Source organism: Capricornis sumatraensis, chromosome 14, assembly GCF_032405125.1.
Source record: "Capricornis sumatraensis isolate serow.1 chromosome 14, serow.2, whole genome shotgun sequence".
NCBI classification, from domain to species: domain Eukaryota; kingdom Metazoa; phylum Chordata; class Mammalia; order Artiodactyla; family Bovidae; genus Capricornis; species Capricornis sumatraensis.
The window spans coordinates 41,408,706-41,425,497 of NC_091082.1; the positions used below are offsets into that span (position 1 = coordinate 41,408,706).

Below are 16,792 nucleotides of genomic sequence, written 5' to 3' on the forward strand. Positions count from 1 at the left end.
ATTCTTTCTCCTTAGTTTCTTCTCTTAATTTCTATTCACTGCTGTCTGTGGTGATAGAAAAGAAATGTATAAAAACAAAATCAGTGTGTTTATGATACTCTGAGTTTAACCAAGGGTATACCTAGTTATGATAGTTATTTACATTACAGATTTTATTTTTGATGTTTTTGATTAATGTGTATAATGATTGTTGTATGGTTTAAAAAGTAGTTTTGCCCCCAGTAATGAAAGATTGACTTTAGAATCTGCTGTATATTTTATCCCCTGGAAGACAGAAACATAAATTTGGCTAAGCATTAATCTCTTGTTTCAGTTCTTGTTACTTAGCATGTGAGCAGCATTAGTATCACTAGAGAGCCTGTTAGAAATACAAAATCTCCAGTCCATCTTAAATACAGTGAAAAGGAATCTGCTTTAAAAGTAGGGCTCATATGCAGATTAACATTTGAGATACACTAGTTCAGATGATGAGCTTAAACAGTGGTCTTTTAGAGAATAGACAAGGTAACCCATTGGGAAGCAGGAAATTATTAGCACTTATATTTATTTTTAATTTCATAGTTTTTATTTCTGTTTAAGAGTGTGTTCTATAGTGTATACAGTGTCTGTATGTATATATATATAAAATTTCTAACATCCATCTATTGAGGAGCAAATGCTCAGAATTTTTCAGTGTTGGGGTATAGCACTCTAGACTTTCAGAAACCCATTAGTTTAGGAAATAGATATTATGATAGTTGTTAATAAGAGAAATAAATAAAAAAATAAAGAGAAATAAAAAGTTTTTAAAAATTAACAAACAGATAAAGTAATATTTCTAATAATAGTAAAGGAAAGCTAAGAACACAGTTGTAGCAATAGAAAATGACTCAGTCATTTCTAATTATTTTCATCACTGTGAATCAATAAAGACATTACTTTCAGATTAAAGTTAGTATATTGCTATTTAAGATACTGTCAAGTAGAAAATAAAAGGATAGGTTTTGGGAAAAAAAGCTATTAAGTGTTAAAATTCAGATTAATTTTATTCTAGTGCAGTTTTGTTTGATTTATGTATATTTCATTTATAGTTTATTGATGTTTCTCTATTAAAAGATCTTTCAGTGGGAGATTATATTGTAGTAGTCTAAAAATATGAACACTTGTAGACAGACAGATCTGTACTAGATGTACCAGATATAAGTACACTGAGTGAACACTAGATTGCAAAAAGAATTCAATAAAATATATGAGGCTTATTATTATAATGCTATCTTATGATAAAAGGTCTATAAATATTAGCTATGTTATTAACCTTATGAGTAGTTTCCATGTATGAATCTCTACACTAGGTTTTGATAAATCCTGAAAAGTTCCTCAGCATTGAAAAGGTCAAATCTGAAACTCAAATGGAAGTTAAAGTGCAAGGAAATAGCCTGGCCACAACAACAGAAAGTCAAGAAGGAAGTCATTGTTGGCAGTTGAGACTCTTGAAAAGTAAACTGCTGGATGAAGAGAAGGACCATAAAACCTCGTGTATACCTGCTGTCCATAATAAGCATCCTTTTTTTCATTTTCAAAAAGAGTCCCAGTTCAGTGACAAATTATTTGGTCACACTATGGATAAAGAAAACCAAGAATCTAAACCAGGATTCATTTAAGGGAATAATGTCAGAATGTGACTGAGTAGATAATTCAGTCATTCTTAGTTTGTATAAACCAGAAAACAAAGCTAAGGCCATAACTGTAGGGAAAAACAGGAGTCACTACATTATGTTGTGAATGCCAAAGAAAAAGTGCTGAGATTTTACTGGCTGTGGTTAAAGCTAGAGGTCAGATTCAGGCTGACTAAAGTCAGGCTCTGGGGAAACAAATGTCTGAAGAAAATGAAGTAACCTGTGAGCATGAAGAAAACAAAGACCCAAAATAGTCAGAATCAGGGCATAAGAAGGACTTTGGGAGGATGGGAGGAGATTCAGACATCATATCAAGTTGGTCGGGTAAGCTTTGTCATCTGTTTTCTCCCTTTTAAAGTTGAGGTGTGTGGGATGGAAGTGGGGACCATCAGCTGTTGTCCATCTGAATTTAATTGTTATTTGGGCATGAAAACTTCAGTGTGGTCTCTTTCCTTTTTTACTCCCTCATTTGAGAGCTGGTTTATTTCATTAATTTTTTTCTCAACCTTTATTCAGCATCTGCCATGTGCCCAGCTTTGTGTTAGGAGAGAGAGAGATTGAAATGGAAAAGACAGCGTTCTTCCCCACAAGAACTAAGTATATGGAGGCATGGAAATATACAAGTGAAAACATATGCATTAAAAATAGTATGGTGGATGCTTTGATGAGCAAACTGTTCAAGTAAGGGTACCAATAGTTTCCATGAGGAGATCTCAGGTTAAATATCTTTTCCTCAGAGAAGTCTTTAGCTGTCCAATCTAAGGAAACACCCCTCCTCCACCCCTGTACTGTCAAATCAGCTTGTTTCATTTTAATCATAAGCTTTTTCACCATTTGATAGTTTCCTATTTATTTATTTGCCTCTCCGCTCCCCTATAATACACACACAAATACACACATGTGCAAGAATATAAACTCCATGACTGTAGGAACTTAGTGCCTGGCATATAAAATGTCCTCAGTAAATACCAAACTTAATTGCCAACCGAGCTCGTTTTAAAACATATGGGATTACTCCCATAATAGGCATGGTCAAGGAGAGTTTTTCAAAAATATGGAGCAATCTTTTCAAAAGCCCAGGAGGGTAGAGGCCTTGTTCAGAGGACCACAGTTACTTTCAGAGAGATGAGGTTGGACTAGACATTGACGGCCTTTCCATATCGTATTAAGAACTTTAGTGTTTTTGTTTTTCTTTTAATGCTGAATGCAGTTGTGAATCATTGAACACTTTTAAATCTGGCGGTGACATGCAAATCACTGTCATAAGTGTGAAGAATGGATTGAAACTTGGAAAGGCTGGAAGCAGAAAAGGTGATTAAAAAGCTACTGACATGTCCAGTAGTCAGTTAAATATAAATATCTGGATCTTAGGTAAGAGATCTGGGCTAAAATAACATTTTTTGGATTATAAGAGGGTAGCTGTGAATGCAAAATACAGATGAGATCATCTGGAAAGAGTGTATAAAAGTGAGAGGAGGCAAAGTACGAAATTCTTAGCAACACCAGTATAGGTGGACAAAGGAAGAAAAGTGAGTAAAGGAGGATCAAACGTAAGAGTAAGAGAAAACCAAAAGAACAATAGCACCTTGGAATCAAAGAATAATAAAAGTGAGTAAGCAGCAGTTTCATATGGTACACTGGCATTAAATATGATAAGCGCTAGAATGCCTTTTCAGTTTTTCCCCAAAGTACATTGTATTTCTGTGGCTAGAGATGATAAAGCAGAACGTATACGTGCCTTGCAACTCAGGAGAAGTTGCATACTGTTAAAGTAGGATCTCTTTAAAGAGATGATCAAGCTATAATGCCATTATCTTTTTCTGTGTCAGTTGTACTGTTTCATAGTTCAAGGGCACTGAGATATCTCTGCCCCAACCTCCAAGTTACGGGATGACAGCATTTTGGTTTATACTTCTGTGTCGTGTGTTTGTCAGTAGATAAAACTTATTGTATGCTTTGTCCCCAAATTTACTTTCTATAATATTAACGCAAATGTCTGTTATTCATGAAGAACTCTTAAGTTTTACATCTAAGCTTACATGGAGATGTGCTATAATAAGAAAGTGCTGTTAACTGCCTGGATTAAAGGTAATTATCTTCTGCTGCAATGATAGCCTCCCCTAGACCTCCCTCCTTTGACTTCCCTATAATAACCTAGAGAACCCATCATAGTACCAGTTTCTTTTCCCCACTCCTTCGTCCAAAACACTGCTAAGGGAAGAGGAGGATACTGTCAGGGCTACTTTATAGACTTTTAGGCTAAATGAGAAAGACTTGTAGTGAAAACAGAAAGCCAAATATTAAATGAAAAGAAAAAATATTGGCCTTTGTAGAGGGCTGAAGTTTCTTTTGAAAATATTTTTCTTCTCCATAAATTTCATACCATGGACCAGTTCTACCAGATACTTCTTTCCTGAGTTTTGATTCCCCCAATGCCTCTTGTTAGCATATCCTCTCCCTTCATGGGGCCTTGTATCTATCAGTGCTGATTCTGTAGGCAACAGGTGGTAGGGAAGAATCCAGAACCAGGAGAACTATACAGGACTGGAAACACAAAATGAGGAACATCGACAGCAGTGAGACATCCCAAAGGAAGTCAGTGCTGAGAACTTGGATCCAGGTATAAGCAATTTGGAATGAAGATATTCCAAACTCTATGACATTCACAGCAAGATTCTAGACTAGGTTCAAGTCAGAGCCAGGGAACTATGATAAAGCAGAGTCAAAATCTAGGTAAAGAGAGCCTGTTAGAACAGAGGAGGGAGGTATGTGCAGAGTCCACTCATATACCCAGTCAGGTGTCTGGGAACTAAAGGAAAAGAGATCAGACAAGAGCCTTGAGTAGTAGAAGAGGACCTTGATAATACAGGCTGCATTTGGAATTTGACTTAATATTTTTTTTCTAATTCCTATTAATCCAGAAATAATCTGAGTTAATATAAGGGCTGAAGCAAATAGTGGTTCTTAACAGGTAAATTCTGACAGCTTGATTTTTTTTTTCTTTTATGTTAATCTTCTTTCCTGCTGTCTCTTCACTGAACAATTTAAAAAACAATTTCGTATCAGGAGAATTCAGTTTTGGTCACTCTGTTGATGCTCCTCTCCCCCTTTTAACACTCCATGTCCTTCTTAGGTACAAGAAACTCTTTACTGCTGTATTAACCCCCCAAAGCTTCATAAGGAAGCCCTCACCCTTTTTTCAGTTAAAAGCTTAAGATTTATTAGGTTTGCCCCGATTTTCCTTTTTCTACCACTGTAAGAGATCTTATTTATTTTCCTGGTTTTTAGGGGATTTTCACTTACTGTGCCCTAATCTAATAAGCTCTTCCCTGTGTGGTTTTTTGGTTTAGTTTTGCATGCCTACCTCCTTCTTATAATTTACTTTCAGAGGCTTTCTTTAACCACTCTATCTATAAAATAGCCCCAGCATTACCCTCCTATAATACTACCGTGATTTCTTTATAGAACTTACCTCTAGCTAATTTTCTCTCTGTCCTTTCTAGAATGATCTCATTTGTATTCATCATGTTTGTATTTCTTGTGACTAGAACAGTGCCTGGTATGTAGTAGACACTCAGTAATTATCTTGTGAATGGATAAATGAGAAAGAAAAATATTGACTTGATTTTTATGTTTATCAATATTTATATGTGGTTAGTTATATGTTAGCTAATTTATTTCAGTGAATTTATAGATTGATTAAATGCAGTAAGGCCTCCACAAACAGATATTCCTATATTTTATGTGCTTAAATTTGTTTATATCTTGATTCCAAAATAACTTGTTAAAATGTATAATTTAAAATCTGTGTTTTGTAAGTTTTTCTTTGTAATGAGAAATATGAAAGCTGCAGAAGACTTGGGTTGGTTGCATCAAAAGAAATGTGTGAGTTTCAGGGGGATTGCTTTGATTAATAGAAATCCAGAAATACTTTTCAGTTTCTATTAATACCCACTTAGGCACTTAATGCTTAAAAATCTGTTTGGCAAAGAAAGCATAAGATAGTAATTGATGAGCAGCCAGATTTTAGGTATGAAAGAAAAGAATGCATGACAATGAATTAAGCTATTAAAAGGAGAGAAGCTGGACACTTTACCTATAGAAGCATTAGATAGGAACTGAGTGTGATTTGAATATACAAAAGGAGGAACTAATGAAAAGAGAATGCTAAACAGTGATGAAAAAGGAAAAGAAGGTGGCTGTAAGAGTCCAAAAGAATAGGAAGAATCAAGGATGTAGGATAGGTTCTGGGAAAGGACAGAGATTTACCCAGACAGATGAAAAGGAAGAAGCTAAGGTCAGATGGTTCCTTTGAGTTCAGTTCAGTCACTCGGTCATGTCCGACTCTTTGTGACCCCATGAACCAAGCATGCCAGGCTTCCCTGTCCATCACCAACTGCCAGAGTCCACCCAAACCCATGTCCGTTGAGTCTGATGCCATCCAACCATCTCATCCTCTGTCGTCCCCTTCTCCTCCTGCCTTCAGTCTTTCCCAGCATCAGGGTCTTTTCAAAGGAGTCAGCTCTTTGCATCAGGTGGCCAAAATATTGGAGTTTCAGCTTCAACATCGGTCCTTCCAATGAACACCCAGGACTGATCTCCTTTGGGATGGACTGGTTGGATCTCCTTGCAGTCCAAGGGACTTTCAAGAGTCTTCTCCAACACCACAGTTCAAAAGCATCAATTCTTCAGTGCTCGGCTTTCTTTATAGTCCAACTCTCACATCCATACATGACCACTGGAAAAACCATAGCCTTGACTAGACGGACCTTTGTTGACAAAGTAATGTCTGTGCTTTTTAATATGCTGTCTAGGTTGGTCACAACTTTCCTTTGAAGGAGTGAGCATCTTTTAATTTCATGGCTGCAGTCACCATCTGCAGTGATTTAGGAGCCCAGAAAAATAAAGTCAGCCACTACTTCCACTGTTCCCCATCTATTTCCCATGAAGTGATGGGACCAGATGCCATGATCTTCATTTTCTGAATGTTGAGCTTTAAGCCAACTTTTTCACTCTCCTCTTTCACTTTCATCAAGAAGCTTTTTACTTCTTCTTCACTTTCTGCCATAAGGGTGATATCATCTGCATGTCTGAGGTTATTGATATTTCTCCCTGCAATCTTGATTCCAGCTTGTACTTCTTCCAGTCCAGCATTTCTCATGCTGTACTCTGCATAGAAGTTAAATAAGCAGGGTGACAATATACAGCCTTGACGTACTCCTTTTCCTATTTGGAACCAGTCTGTTGTTCCATGTCCAGTTCTAACTGTTGTTTCCTGACCTGCATACAGATTTCTCAAGAGGCAGGTCAGGTGGTCTGGTATTCCCATCTCTTTCAGAATTTTCCACAGTTTCTTGTGATCCACACAGTCAACGGCTTTGACATAGTCAATAAAGCAGAAATAGATGTTTTTCTGGAACTCTAGATGGTGCCTTTAAAAATAAACAGGTAGGTGGCTCAGTGGTAAAGAATTCACCTGCCAATGCAGGAGATGTGGGTTCGATCCCTGGGTTGGGAAGGTTCCCTGGAGAAGGAAATGGCTACCCACTCCAGTATTCTTGCCTGGAAAATTCCATGGACAGAGGAGCCTGATGGGCTACAGTTCATTGAGTCACAAAAGAGTCAGACACGACTTAGTGACTAAACAACAAAGTTCAGGTAACATTTACTGTATTAGCCATTTGAAGTGTACAGTTTATTGATTTTTAGTAAATTCATGTTGTTGTGCAACCATCAACACTCTGTAGCTCCAGGACATTTTCATCACCTGATAAAGAAATCCCATGCCTATTAAGCAGTCACTCTGTCCTCAGGCTTCTGGCAGCCACCAGTCTGATTTCTGCATCCGTAGCTTTGCTGCTTCTGGCCATGTCATATAAATGGGATCTCATAGCATGTGGCCTTCTATGACTTGCTACTTTTCACTTTGTATAGTCTTTTCAGTGTTTGTCCATGCTGTAGCATGCATCGATACTTCATTCCTTTTTTTTGACTGAATAATAAAAAAATAATAATGATGTGTGGATATACCAAATTTTTTAATCTGTTCACTCATTAATGGACATTTGGGTTGTTTCTACCTTTCAGCTATTGTGAATAATGCTCCATGAACATGCATGTACTTGTGTTTATTTGTATATCATGCTGAATTATAATATATATCTCGTACCCCCGTTCTGAGCTCTTCTTTTATAACTTTGTCTGATTTTAAATTTCAAAATTGGTTAAAAATATATTATAGAAATAACAATGTTAAATGTTCAGAACCGTTTATTCCACTGAATTTGTCGGCTTTTGCATTTTAAAAATGAAATTAGATTTTCTTGGAAAACTGCAAGTTCACCTTCTATTCAATTTTCCTGATTTTGTTCCCTGATGTTAGTGGCAAGCATTCTGCATAATTCTTAAACTATTATGTGTCAAGTGATTTCCATAAGCCATGCGAAACTACTGTTGATTTGAACTAGTAGAGACTGGCAGATTCTTTACCGTCCGAGCCACTAGGGAAGCCCCATTTCCATTTCTGTGGGAGAATAAATTACGAATTTCAACTGATTTGGAAAAATTTTAAACTAATACATTGAGGACTATTGCTATTTTGCTCTGTATTAGTATTATCACGTTTGTATGCGTAAGTCTTCTTTCCTCTCCCCTTTTTCACTCTTCTCTCAGCTTTCTGTCACAAGAAGTGAGCAACCTATGTCTGAGGTTACCAAATGTAATTTGATCCCTCTTTCAAGTATTCAGTAGGTGTAATATTTACCCCCATGAAAGTTAATCTTGGGTTTGATATACTATTATTCCCCCTTCTCCAACTCCCCATTTCAGAATTAGACACCGGACATTCTCAATATAGTCTGAACCTTTAACTAATTATGACTGTAGTGATAATATGGTGGTGAAAAATCAAGGTCAAACTTGTCATAGGCTCACTTTGTGTTATACATGCTAGTCTTTTATCATCCCGAAGAATGTTTAGTTTATTTAAATTTAAAACTAAAATCTAAAAATATGGCCTAGTTCTTTTTTGTTTTAATTACAGAGTACCTCTGCTTGGTTCAAATGGCATTCTGTTTTTTTGTTTTTCTTTTCCCCTAAGCTCCTGATTTAGACCTCAGCTCCTTGAGAGCAAGGACAACAACAACAACAACAACAACAACAAAATATATATATATATATGAGTAGGAGGTGGCAACCCACTCCAATATTCTTGCCAGGATAATACCATGGAAGAGGGACCTGGTGGGCTAAAGTCCAGGGGGTCGCAAAGAGTTGGACACAGCTGAGCAACTGAGCTTATATATAGTTTGTTTGTTTATTTTTTAAATGCCCTATGGTGAACCCACAACCTACAAATAATGTTACCATACCTCAGTAGCAGGTTGTTAAGACTATTTAAAGTAACCAATGAGATACAGCTGTGAAATCCCAAAGTGAGATGCTACATATCACATATATGTATTCAAAGGAAAAGATTGAGAACATGTTCCCTAATTCTATCTTTTTACCCTAAACCTAGAGGCTCCTAGAGGAGTCACAGGTCACTCCCCCATATAGAGATGCATCTGTCTGGATCAAGGGAATTATAGGGAAGAATACATGAAAACACTCCCAGCCCCTAAGGTAAATAAATAATTTTTAAACTGCCAGTACCAGAGAGCACAGAGAGTACAAGTTCAAAAAGAAATTTTCTGTTCCCATACCACTCCTGCTCCTTCCCCATGCCCTTTGGAAAAATTAAAAACTGACAAACTTAGGAGGAGGATTCTACTTAGGAAATATAAAAGTTGGACAGATATCTGCTCTTTCTTTCTTTCTCACTTTAAGCTTCTAATCTAAAAAAGTTTCTAGCTGAATGAGAGGCACCCTGATTTTGTACTTTATCAAGTTTGGGGGTTTAATTGAGCCCTGCATAGTGGGGAAGAGAAAAGATTCATGAGCCTAGGTTAACATAGTAAGTGTGTAATATCACTGAGCCATCTAGGAAGAGAAAGTACAGATAGGTTGAATAACTGTTTGCAGTTAGTGATTTCAGTGACGATCACTTGGAGACAAAATCTAGAATGAAAAGATGAGAAAATCTAGCAAGCTTGGTCTCTGCTTTGAAGAGCCTTCAAATTGTGTTTAACTTATTATATGCATGTCAGATTGTATGTACTTTTTCAGATGTGCAAAGTACTATAGCTTTAAAGTACACAGAGTATAGCTGTTTCTGTCTGCTTTGTTTTCACATGAAAGTTGTAGATTTTTTATACTGAGACATGAAAATGACAATTTAGATTTCAAGCTGAACTAGTTATTCGTATCATTAATTTTTCAAAACTATCAAAAATATAGGTATGAACTTTGAAGGCTTCCTTGCTCATATGGCAAGCACTTCTTCAGGCTGTATTACTTGTTGGGAAAATATCAATACATTGCTACTTCTCTGACAGATATGTGTATAGCTGTTAATAGCTCTGATGTTTTAAGAGGAATCTGTAGGAAGTCATGTGACTACACTTTCTGTACAGTTTCCGTCGCCTTCCCTAAAAACATTAGTTCTCTGTGTGTGTGTGTCTTTCATTATTATTTCAAAATAGCGTCAGAAGCAATTTCAAGAGATGTAATAGATTCGGAACTGCTGATGCTTAGATATTTAAGGAAATAAAAGTTTTGGAAGTCCATTTCGAGTATGGATTAGAATTAAATATCATCAAATCAGAAATTAACTGAAGGTAAATTTTATATTAACATGCCAGAGAGATACAACATACAAGTAATCACATGTGATTATTTTTATCTTTTTCTCAAAAACTTGAGTTGTAATTTTTTTGTGTGATTATGCACATAAGGAAATAAGCTTCAGTAAATGTGGAGTTCAGTGACTTGAGTTAGAGATAATTTTAAAATTTTAAGGTAGTCATGCATAACTTAGTAGTTCTGATTTCTTTCTTTACAAGGGGAGTTGAAGGCAGAGCACATGGAAAGATATATTTAGTATGTCTTACTGCTATTCTTGTTAAACTTGTTAATTCTACTGTTTGGCAAAATGAAATGGGTTTGTTTTTCCCTTCTGTATACTAAAAAAAAATCATATTTGATTTAATAGTCAAACAATAATATCCAGTTTTCTCTTAAAGCAAAGAATATTTGAATTTTTGAATACTGAGTGGTTCCACAGAATATTAAATCATAATTTTTGAGAACTGTACAGTCATATTTGAATTAAATATTAAGTAATGACATCTAGTGGTAACATTTCCAAGTTCAGTGCATTTTGCAAATTTGATATTTGCTTTACTAAATGTAGACTTCAGAGTTTATCAGCTATCATTAAAAAGTACCATATCATTAAAAAGTTTTCTAGAAAATAGTTTAGCTTAAAGATTTTTTCCATTTTTGTAGAAAATGAAGGCTCTTTGATTTTATTCTAAAGCTCTCTTCTACAAAGTGCTGATTCAAGCACATGTTACCATTCTTCATTTTAATAATTAGAACCACAACTAATACCTATAAATAATAACCATTGGCAACCAAGTAGACTTAAGAGTAAAACAGTGTTAAAGTTTATATAAACTTTTCTCAGTCAATTCAAAGCCTTAGTTATGCCAATAAATGAGTAAGACTCAGGTAACTGCCCTTAAAGGTTCATGATTGATTGTTGGTCTCTGTGTGTAGAATGTTTCAGAAGTGTTGACTACAGACAGCCTTCTTATTGAAAATACTAACCTGTGTGAACAGACTCAGGAATCTGCATTTCAAACAAAGGCCTTTAAGTTTAAAAATTATGTTCTACTCTACACAAAGTTTAAGAATTATAGTATATTTTATACAAAGATCATACAATCAAGTCTGTTATTTAGTACCTGAGAAAATTATATGTATAAATTTAAATCATATATGTAAATATTAAGCACTTGTTAGGGAAGGAACAGATAAAGTCAACCATAAGCTTTAAGCTTCCAGCATGCTTCTCAAAAGCAGAGAGAAGCTGAAGTGGTGTGGTACTCCATCCTAACACTTGGCATCTTAAAATGCTTAACATTATTAACACCTTCTAACAAAGCAAATGTAATATCCTGAATATCTCTTATTTATCAAATGGTACATTTGCTAAATGTTTAAAAAGGTTAGTTACATTTATATGAGCTACCACTGCTCTGTTTTCATCTCCAGCTGTTACTCCTATTGGATGTTACCCTGTCATTAAACAGGTTTCCCTCATTATTGAACTTACCTATGAAATTAAAATCCTGTTTTTTGCCTCTGAAAAGTGCTCACATATTAATCTGCTACTCAGAATCTCATTTATTAAATAATTTTCTCCTCCTAGGTATTTGGAGTAGATGACAATCAAGATTATAATAGGCCTATTATCAATGAAAAACATAAAGATCTGATAAAAGATTGGGCTCTCAGTTCTGCTGCAGTAGTCATGGAAGAAAGAAAACCACTGAGTACACCTGGATTTCACATCTCAGAGGTATACACATCTTCCTCACATTTTTTACATGCGCAAAATATAAATTTTTATCATTTGTTAATTACAGCTGACCCCTGAACCACACGGGTTTGAACTGTGCAGTTCCACTGTCACACAGGTTTGTTTTTTCACTAAATACATACTACAGTAGTACACGATCCATGGTTGAATCCAAGGATTGGGAACCATGGATACAGAGGGCCACCTGCAAAATTATATATGGAGTTTTGACTTCACAGTGGGTTGGAGCTCTCATTCCCCCTCGGCCCTCACTTTTTTCAAGGGTCAGCTGTATAGTATTTTAAGCAGTTAATATATCCTCTTGTAAAACACTGTAATATCTTTTTTGTCAGTCAGTGAAAATGTTAAATTTCAGTTAGCAGTTAATGAGCTATATGCTCACTATCTCTGACATTGAGATAAAGTGTGTGTGTGTATATATATATATACACACACTGCATACACTTCCTAGAAGGTCATGTATTTGGAATGAAAAGATCTATCATGCAAGGTTGTGCCTGATACATACAACTTAAAAACCTAAATAAGTGCCCTTGTGGTGCGTCCTAGGATGCAACTAGAAAGGGTGGCTTGGTTGATAGTTACAGAGTCAGTGTAGCATAGTAGAGCTTCTAAGACCTGAGTGCAAATCCTAGAACTGCCACATCTAACAGGGTACTTTTGAATCAGTCGTTTCCTCTCTTCTCATCTTCAGTTTTCTTATCTATGCAAGTGGCATTTTTCTAAAACCTATTTACAGGGAAGGATATGAAGGATAGAAAGTACCCAGCAGAGTAATTGTCTTAGATTTCTGTAGTCAACAAATGTTTATCCCTTTTCTAGAAATGTTATTAGAATTTCATTGTACACCAATATATTGGAAGAAATGTAAAAAAATATATATGACTGAGAAGTATTATAATTTATTCAACTAACAAGATCTAACATTCAGTAGAAGCTTTCTGCATACCATTTTACAAATAATGAAACTGAAGTCTGTAGAAATTAACTTGGTCAAGGTCTTGAAACTCATACCTTGTGAGGCCAGAATTTGAACCTTAAAGAGCTTTGATGTGTTAACCCTTTCTCTTATTCATTATATTACCTTTCATTATCATTCAGGTAATTCATTACATTACCAAAAAATGAGTTAATTTAAAATATACAAATAGTAAATATATATTAAATATAAATTAAATCCTAAGGTATAAATAAAAAAATATAAATGAAGTATTTGTGTGAAATGTATTCTTTATAGTCAACTAAATTCAGATATATATTTGCTTATTAATATAAAATTTTTCCCTTTATGGTCTGCTATTTCCTGAAACCTGTCAAAACAATTTTATTTTGATATTTGTCAAGATGCTTAATTTACTTATTGAAAGCAAGTGATACTTACTCAAAGCAGTGTTTTGGTATTCTGATTAATTTAGAAAGGGTGCTGGTGACTGTGAACTTGTTGGACTCTCTCTTCTCCTCTTTATCCCCTCAGCCCATGCCAAGTAAATTTATATATAGCCCAAGTATGTACCTGCCTTTGAAGGAACTACCTAAACTAGCCATTAGAACAGTCTTCACAGAATGGGTCTACATAAATGTGTGTCTTTGAAACCCATTCTGTTGTGGGTATTCCTAGAATGATGTGAATGGCTCTGGTACCTCCTTCAGTCTCAGAACTGTGAACAACTCCCACAAAATCTTGGCAAGAATTCAGAGATTCAGCAGGCTTTGGTATCTTTAGGCTTTATTGTATGTACGTCACTTGTATGCAACTTACTATTTTAATCCATTGTTTTTGAAATCATATAGTATATAGTCTTATGAAATATTTATCAGTTTTTAGACTGTCATTTGACACTTTTAATAAAATGCTTTCTGAAATAATTCAGAATAAAATTTGATCAGAGCTTTCCAATTCTTAGTTATTATTACAGATTCAGTACTGAGCATTGACTTAAGTTTCTAGTGAGGAAACATTTTTTTCTATACACCTATATCTTCCATCTTAAATACATAGACTGACCTGGGCTTAAGAATTACCAATATATAATCCATATATGTGGAACCATATCATGAATTAAATTCTGTTTCACACTTGACTAATCATTTGCCTTAAAGACAGATCTAGATGGGAGAGGTCTATGTTCAGACTGGTTATACAAAAATTCTTAAAGATTTGAGTGATTTCTAGCTTCTTCTGAAAATACTGAGTATTGTAGAAAGAAGCCTAAAGCTTTGGGCTTGTATTTGAAATCCCTGAAGACATGACCTGGTAGATTTTAATATGCCCTGAGAGTGTGGAACCAGTCTGATTTATGGAATCATTTAAAGGACCGAAGAACAACTTAGAAATAGGTCTTAGACTTTCTGTTCTATAGAATGGAGTAGAACTAACTTTTCTGTGGTAGCCATGAAGCTATTGTAGTACACTTGAGTTTATTTAGCAGCAGTAAATTTTAGGCTCTAAGAGTTTATTTTAGTACCATTGTTAATACTTAATAAGTACAGAAAATTTTACTACATTCACAGTAATAATTTTGTAGTTAAAAGAGATGCCCTAGAAAATCTTTATATATAAGGAAATATAACAAATGATAATATATCAATGTGAGGTTTAAATATTGCTTTATATGATATGTTAAAGGGAATTTAATGACTAAATGAAATTCTCTGAACATGAGAACAGACTTGACAGACTAGCATTTCATTCTTTTATTTCTCTCCTTTAGGAAGGTACATCTTTGTCTGGAAACAAGCGTTGGGTTTCACAATGGGCTAGTTTGGCTGCCAATCATACAAGGCATGATCAAGAAGAAAGAATAATGGAGTTGTCTGTACCTGTTCCTTTAGAGCATGGTATTTTCTTTCCTTCTTTTTTTTTTTCTTTTGTGAACCATACATCAGTTTTTAAAATACTATAAGCTAAGTCTGTGTAGTGAGAAGTGAATTAAACCTAAATAAATATATTCACATAGTCTCAAGCTACTATATATAGATTTTATTTTCACTAAAACTGCAGATGTCATTAATATAACCCTAACTGGAAATAGAGGTAATTTGTAGATGAAGCATGTATGTGTGTGTGTGTGTGTGTGTGTGTGTGTGTGTGTATACTCACAAAAACTTATATGTGACTGTATGTATATAACATATATACATGTGAAAATTTAAAAGTAAGACTAATATAGTTCCAGACTCTCTCATTCACTAACACATCAAATATTTAAATGCCACTTTTTTCCATATGTTCAATGAAGAAAATTTATGTAATACAACTTAATTTACTAAATACATCTTTTGCAAATGTATAAGATGATTTTTATTGCTACCTTTTTACTATATTTCTGTGAACTGAAATATAGAATCTCTTTGAAAAAACAAAAATTATGATGCCTTTTAATGATTTTATTATTAGATTCAGTTCATTACATTCTTCATTAAAAAATAAAACCCTCAGGAGAATTTGTATGTGGTTTTTTAATCTATTTTCTTAGATGTGTTATCGCTGGAAGTTGAAATAGAAATTTATTTTGTGTTTATTGTGGCAACCAAAAATCTTTTTAGGAATTTTGTAAACATTAGTCAGCAACTATTTGAGCAAGGTACACAGCAGTGTACTAGAAAAGCTGTATGATTTGTCATAAAAATTAGAAGTAATTTTTAATATTACCAAAAATCTTTGGAAAGATAGCATGATTTTCAGATTGGTTCACCTAAACTGATTACTGTTTGGGGAACAAAAAAGCAAGTCAGGCTAGAGAAATTTATAAAGAATCATTATAAAAGTATTATTAGCTGTGGAAAGCAAAATTCTACCCTTGTTATAAAAATTAATAATACTTGGCTTCCATTATTTTATTCCTGTTTCATCATGTTCTAAATGAGCTTACTTAGATAAGCTGATAAATCTACTTAAAATGTTCTTGTCAAATACTTGTTGAGTGTGTGTTACGAGCCAAGACAGTGTGAGAAATGCTAGAAAAGTACAAAAAGATAAAATAGCTATAACTAAATAAGTTTAGTGCTTCAAGTAGTACTGTGGAGATAAGACATAACCAAATAACATGATCATTTGCTAAATTAAAGTTACATTAGTAAGTTATTAAGTATTTTTCTTCGTTATAGCCATAGTATAGCTATGAAATTTAGATGCTAAAATTTTAGAATTATAAAGGGATGACCACAGAAGCTATATCTAGTATCTTTTTTCCACTTATACCCAAAAGATTTAAATGCTTTATATGTCAATTTATATTTCCCTAAAAAGATCCCTTTTCTCAGAAATATGTTTTATTTATAAACAGGAAAGTACTCCTTAAGTAATATTCTCAAAGTTTCTCACATGGAAACATTGAAGTTATATATTTTCCCATCAACTTCTCAGTTTGAGGCTTTAATATACCAGAAGATCATAATTTAAAAATAACTCAGTTTGTGAAATTATGACAAGTCCTGTCACCTTTTTCCTTTCTTACAATTGTTAAAAATCTTTTAATTAACTTTGAATTTTTTCTTTTAGAAAACATTGTTTAAAAAAAATAAAGAGAAAACATTGTTAAAGTTCTACATTTTCTGTTTTAGTAGGAAATCCAGACTTGTCATTGTTTCAGTAGATAATGATGCTCATTAAAATTTAGGTATATTATTATTCTTTACTATGTAGTTCAAA

General features: G+C 34.3%; 1 protein-coding gene across 1 annotated transcript in view; it reads left to right on the top strand.

Annotated features, from left to right (window-relative positions):
* Positions 1-16,792, top strand: part of CEP170 (centrosomal protein 170) — a 135,544-nt gene that overhangs the window by 84,015 nt on the left and 34,737 nt on the right. Inside the window, exons 11-12 of the mRNA XM_068985944.1 lie at positions 11,971-12,120; positions 14,853-14,979. Coding sequence (XP_068842045.1) covers positions 11,971-12,120; positions 14,853-14,979 — 277 coding nt within the window. The remainder of the gene's footprint in view (positions 1-11,970; positions 12,121-14,852; positions 14,980-16,792) is intronic.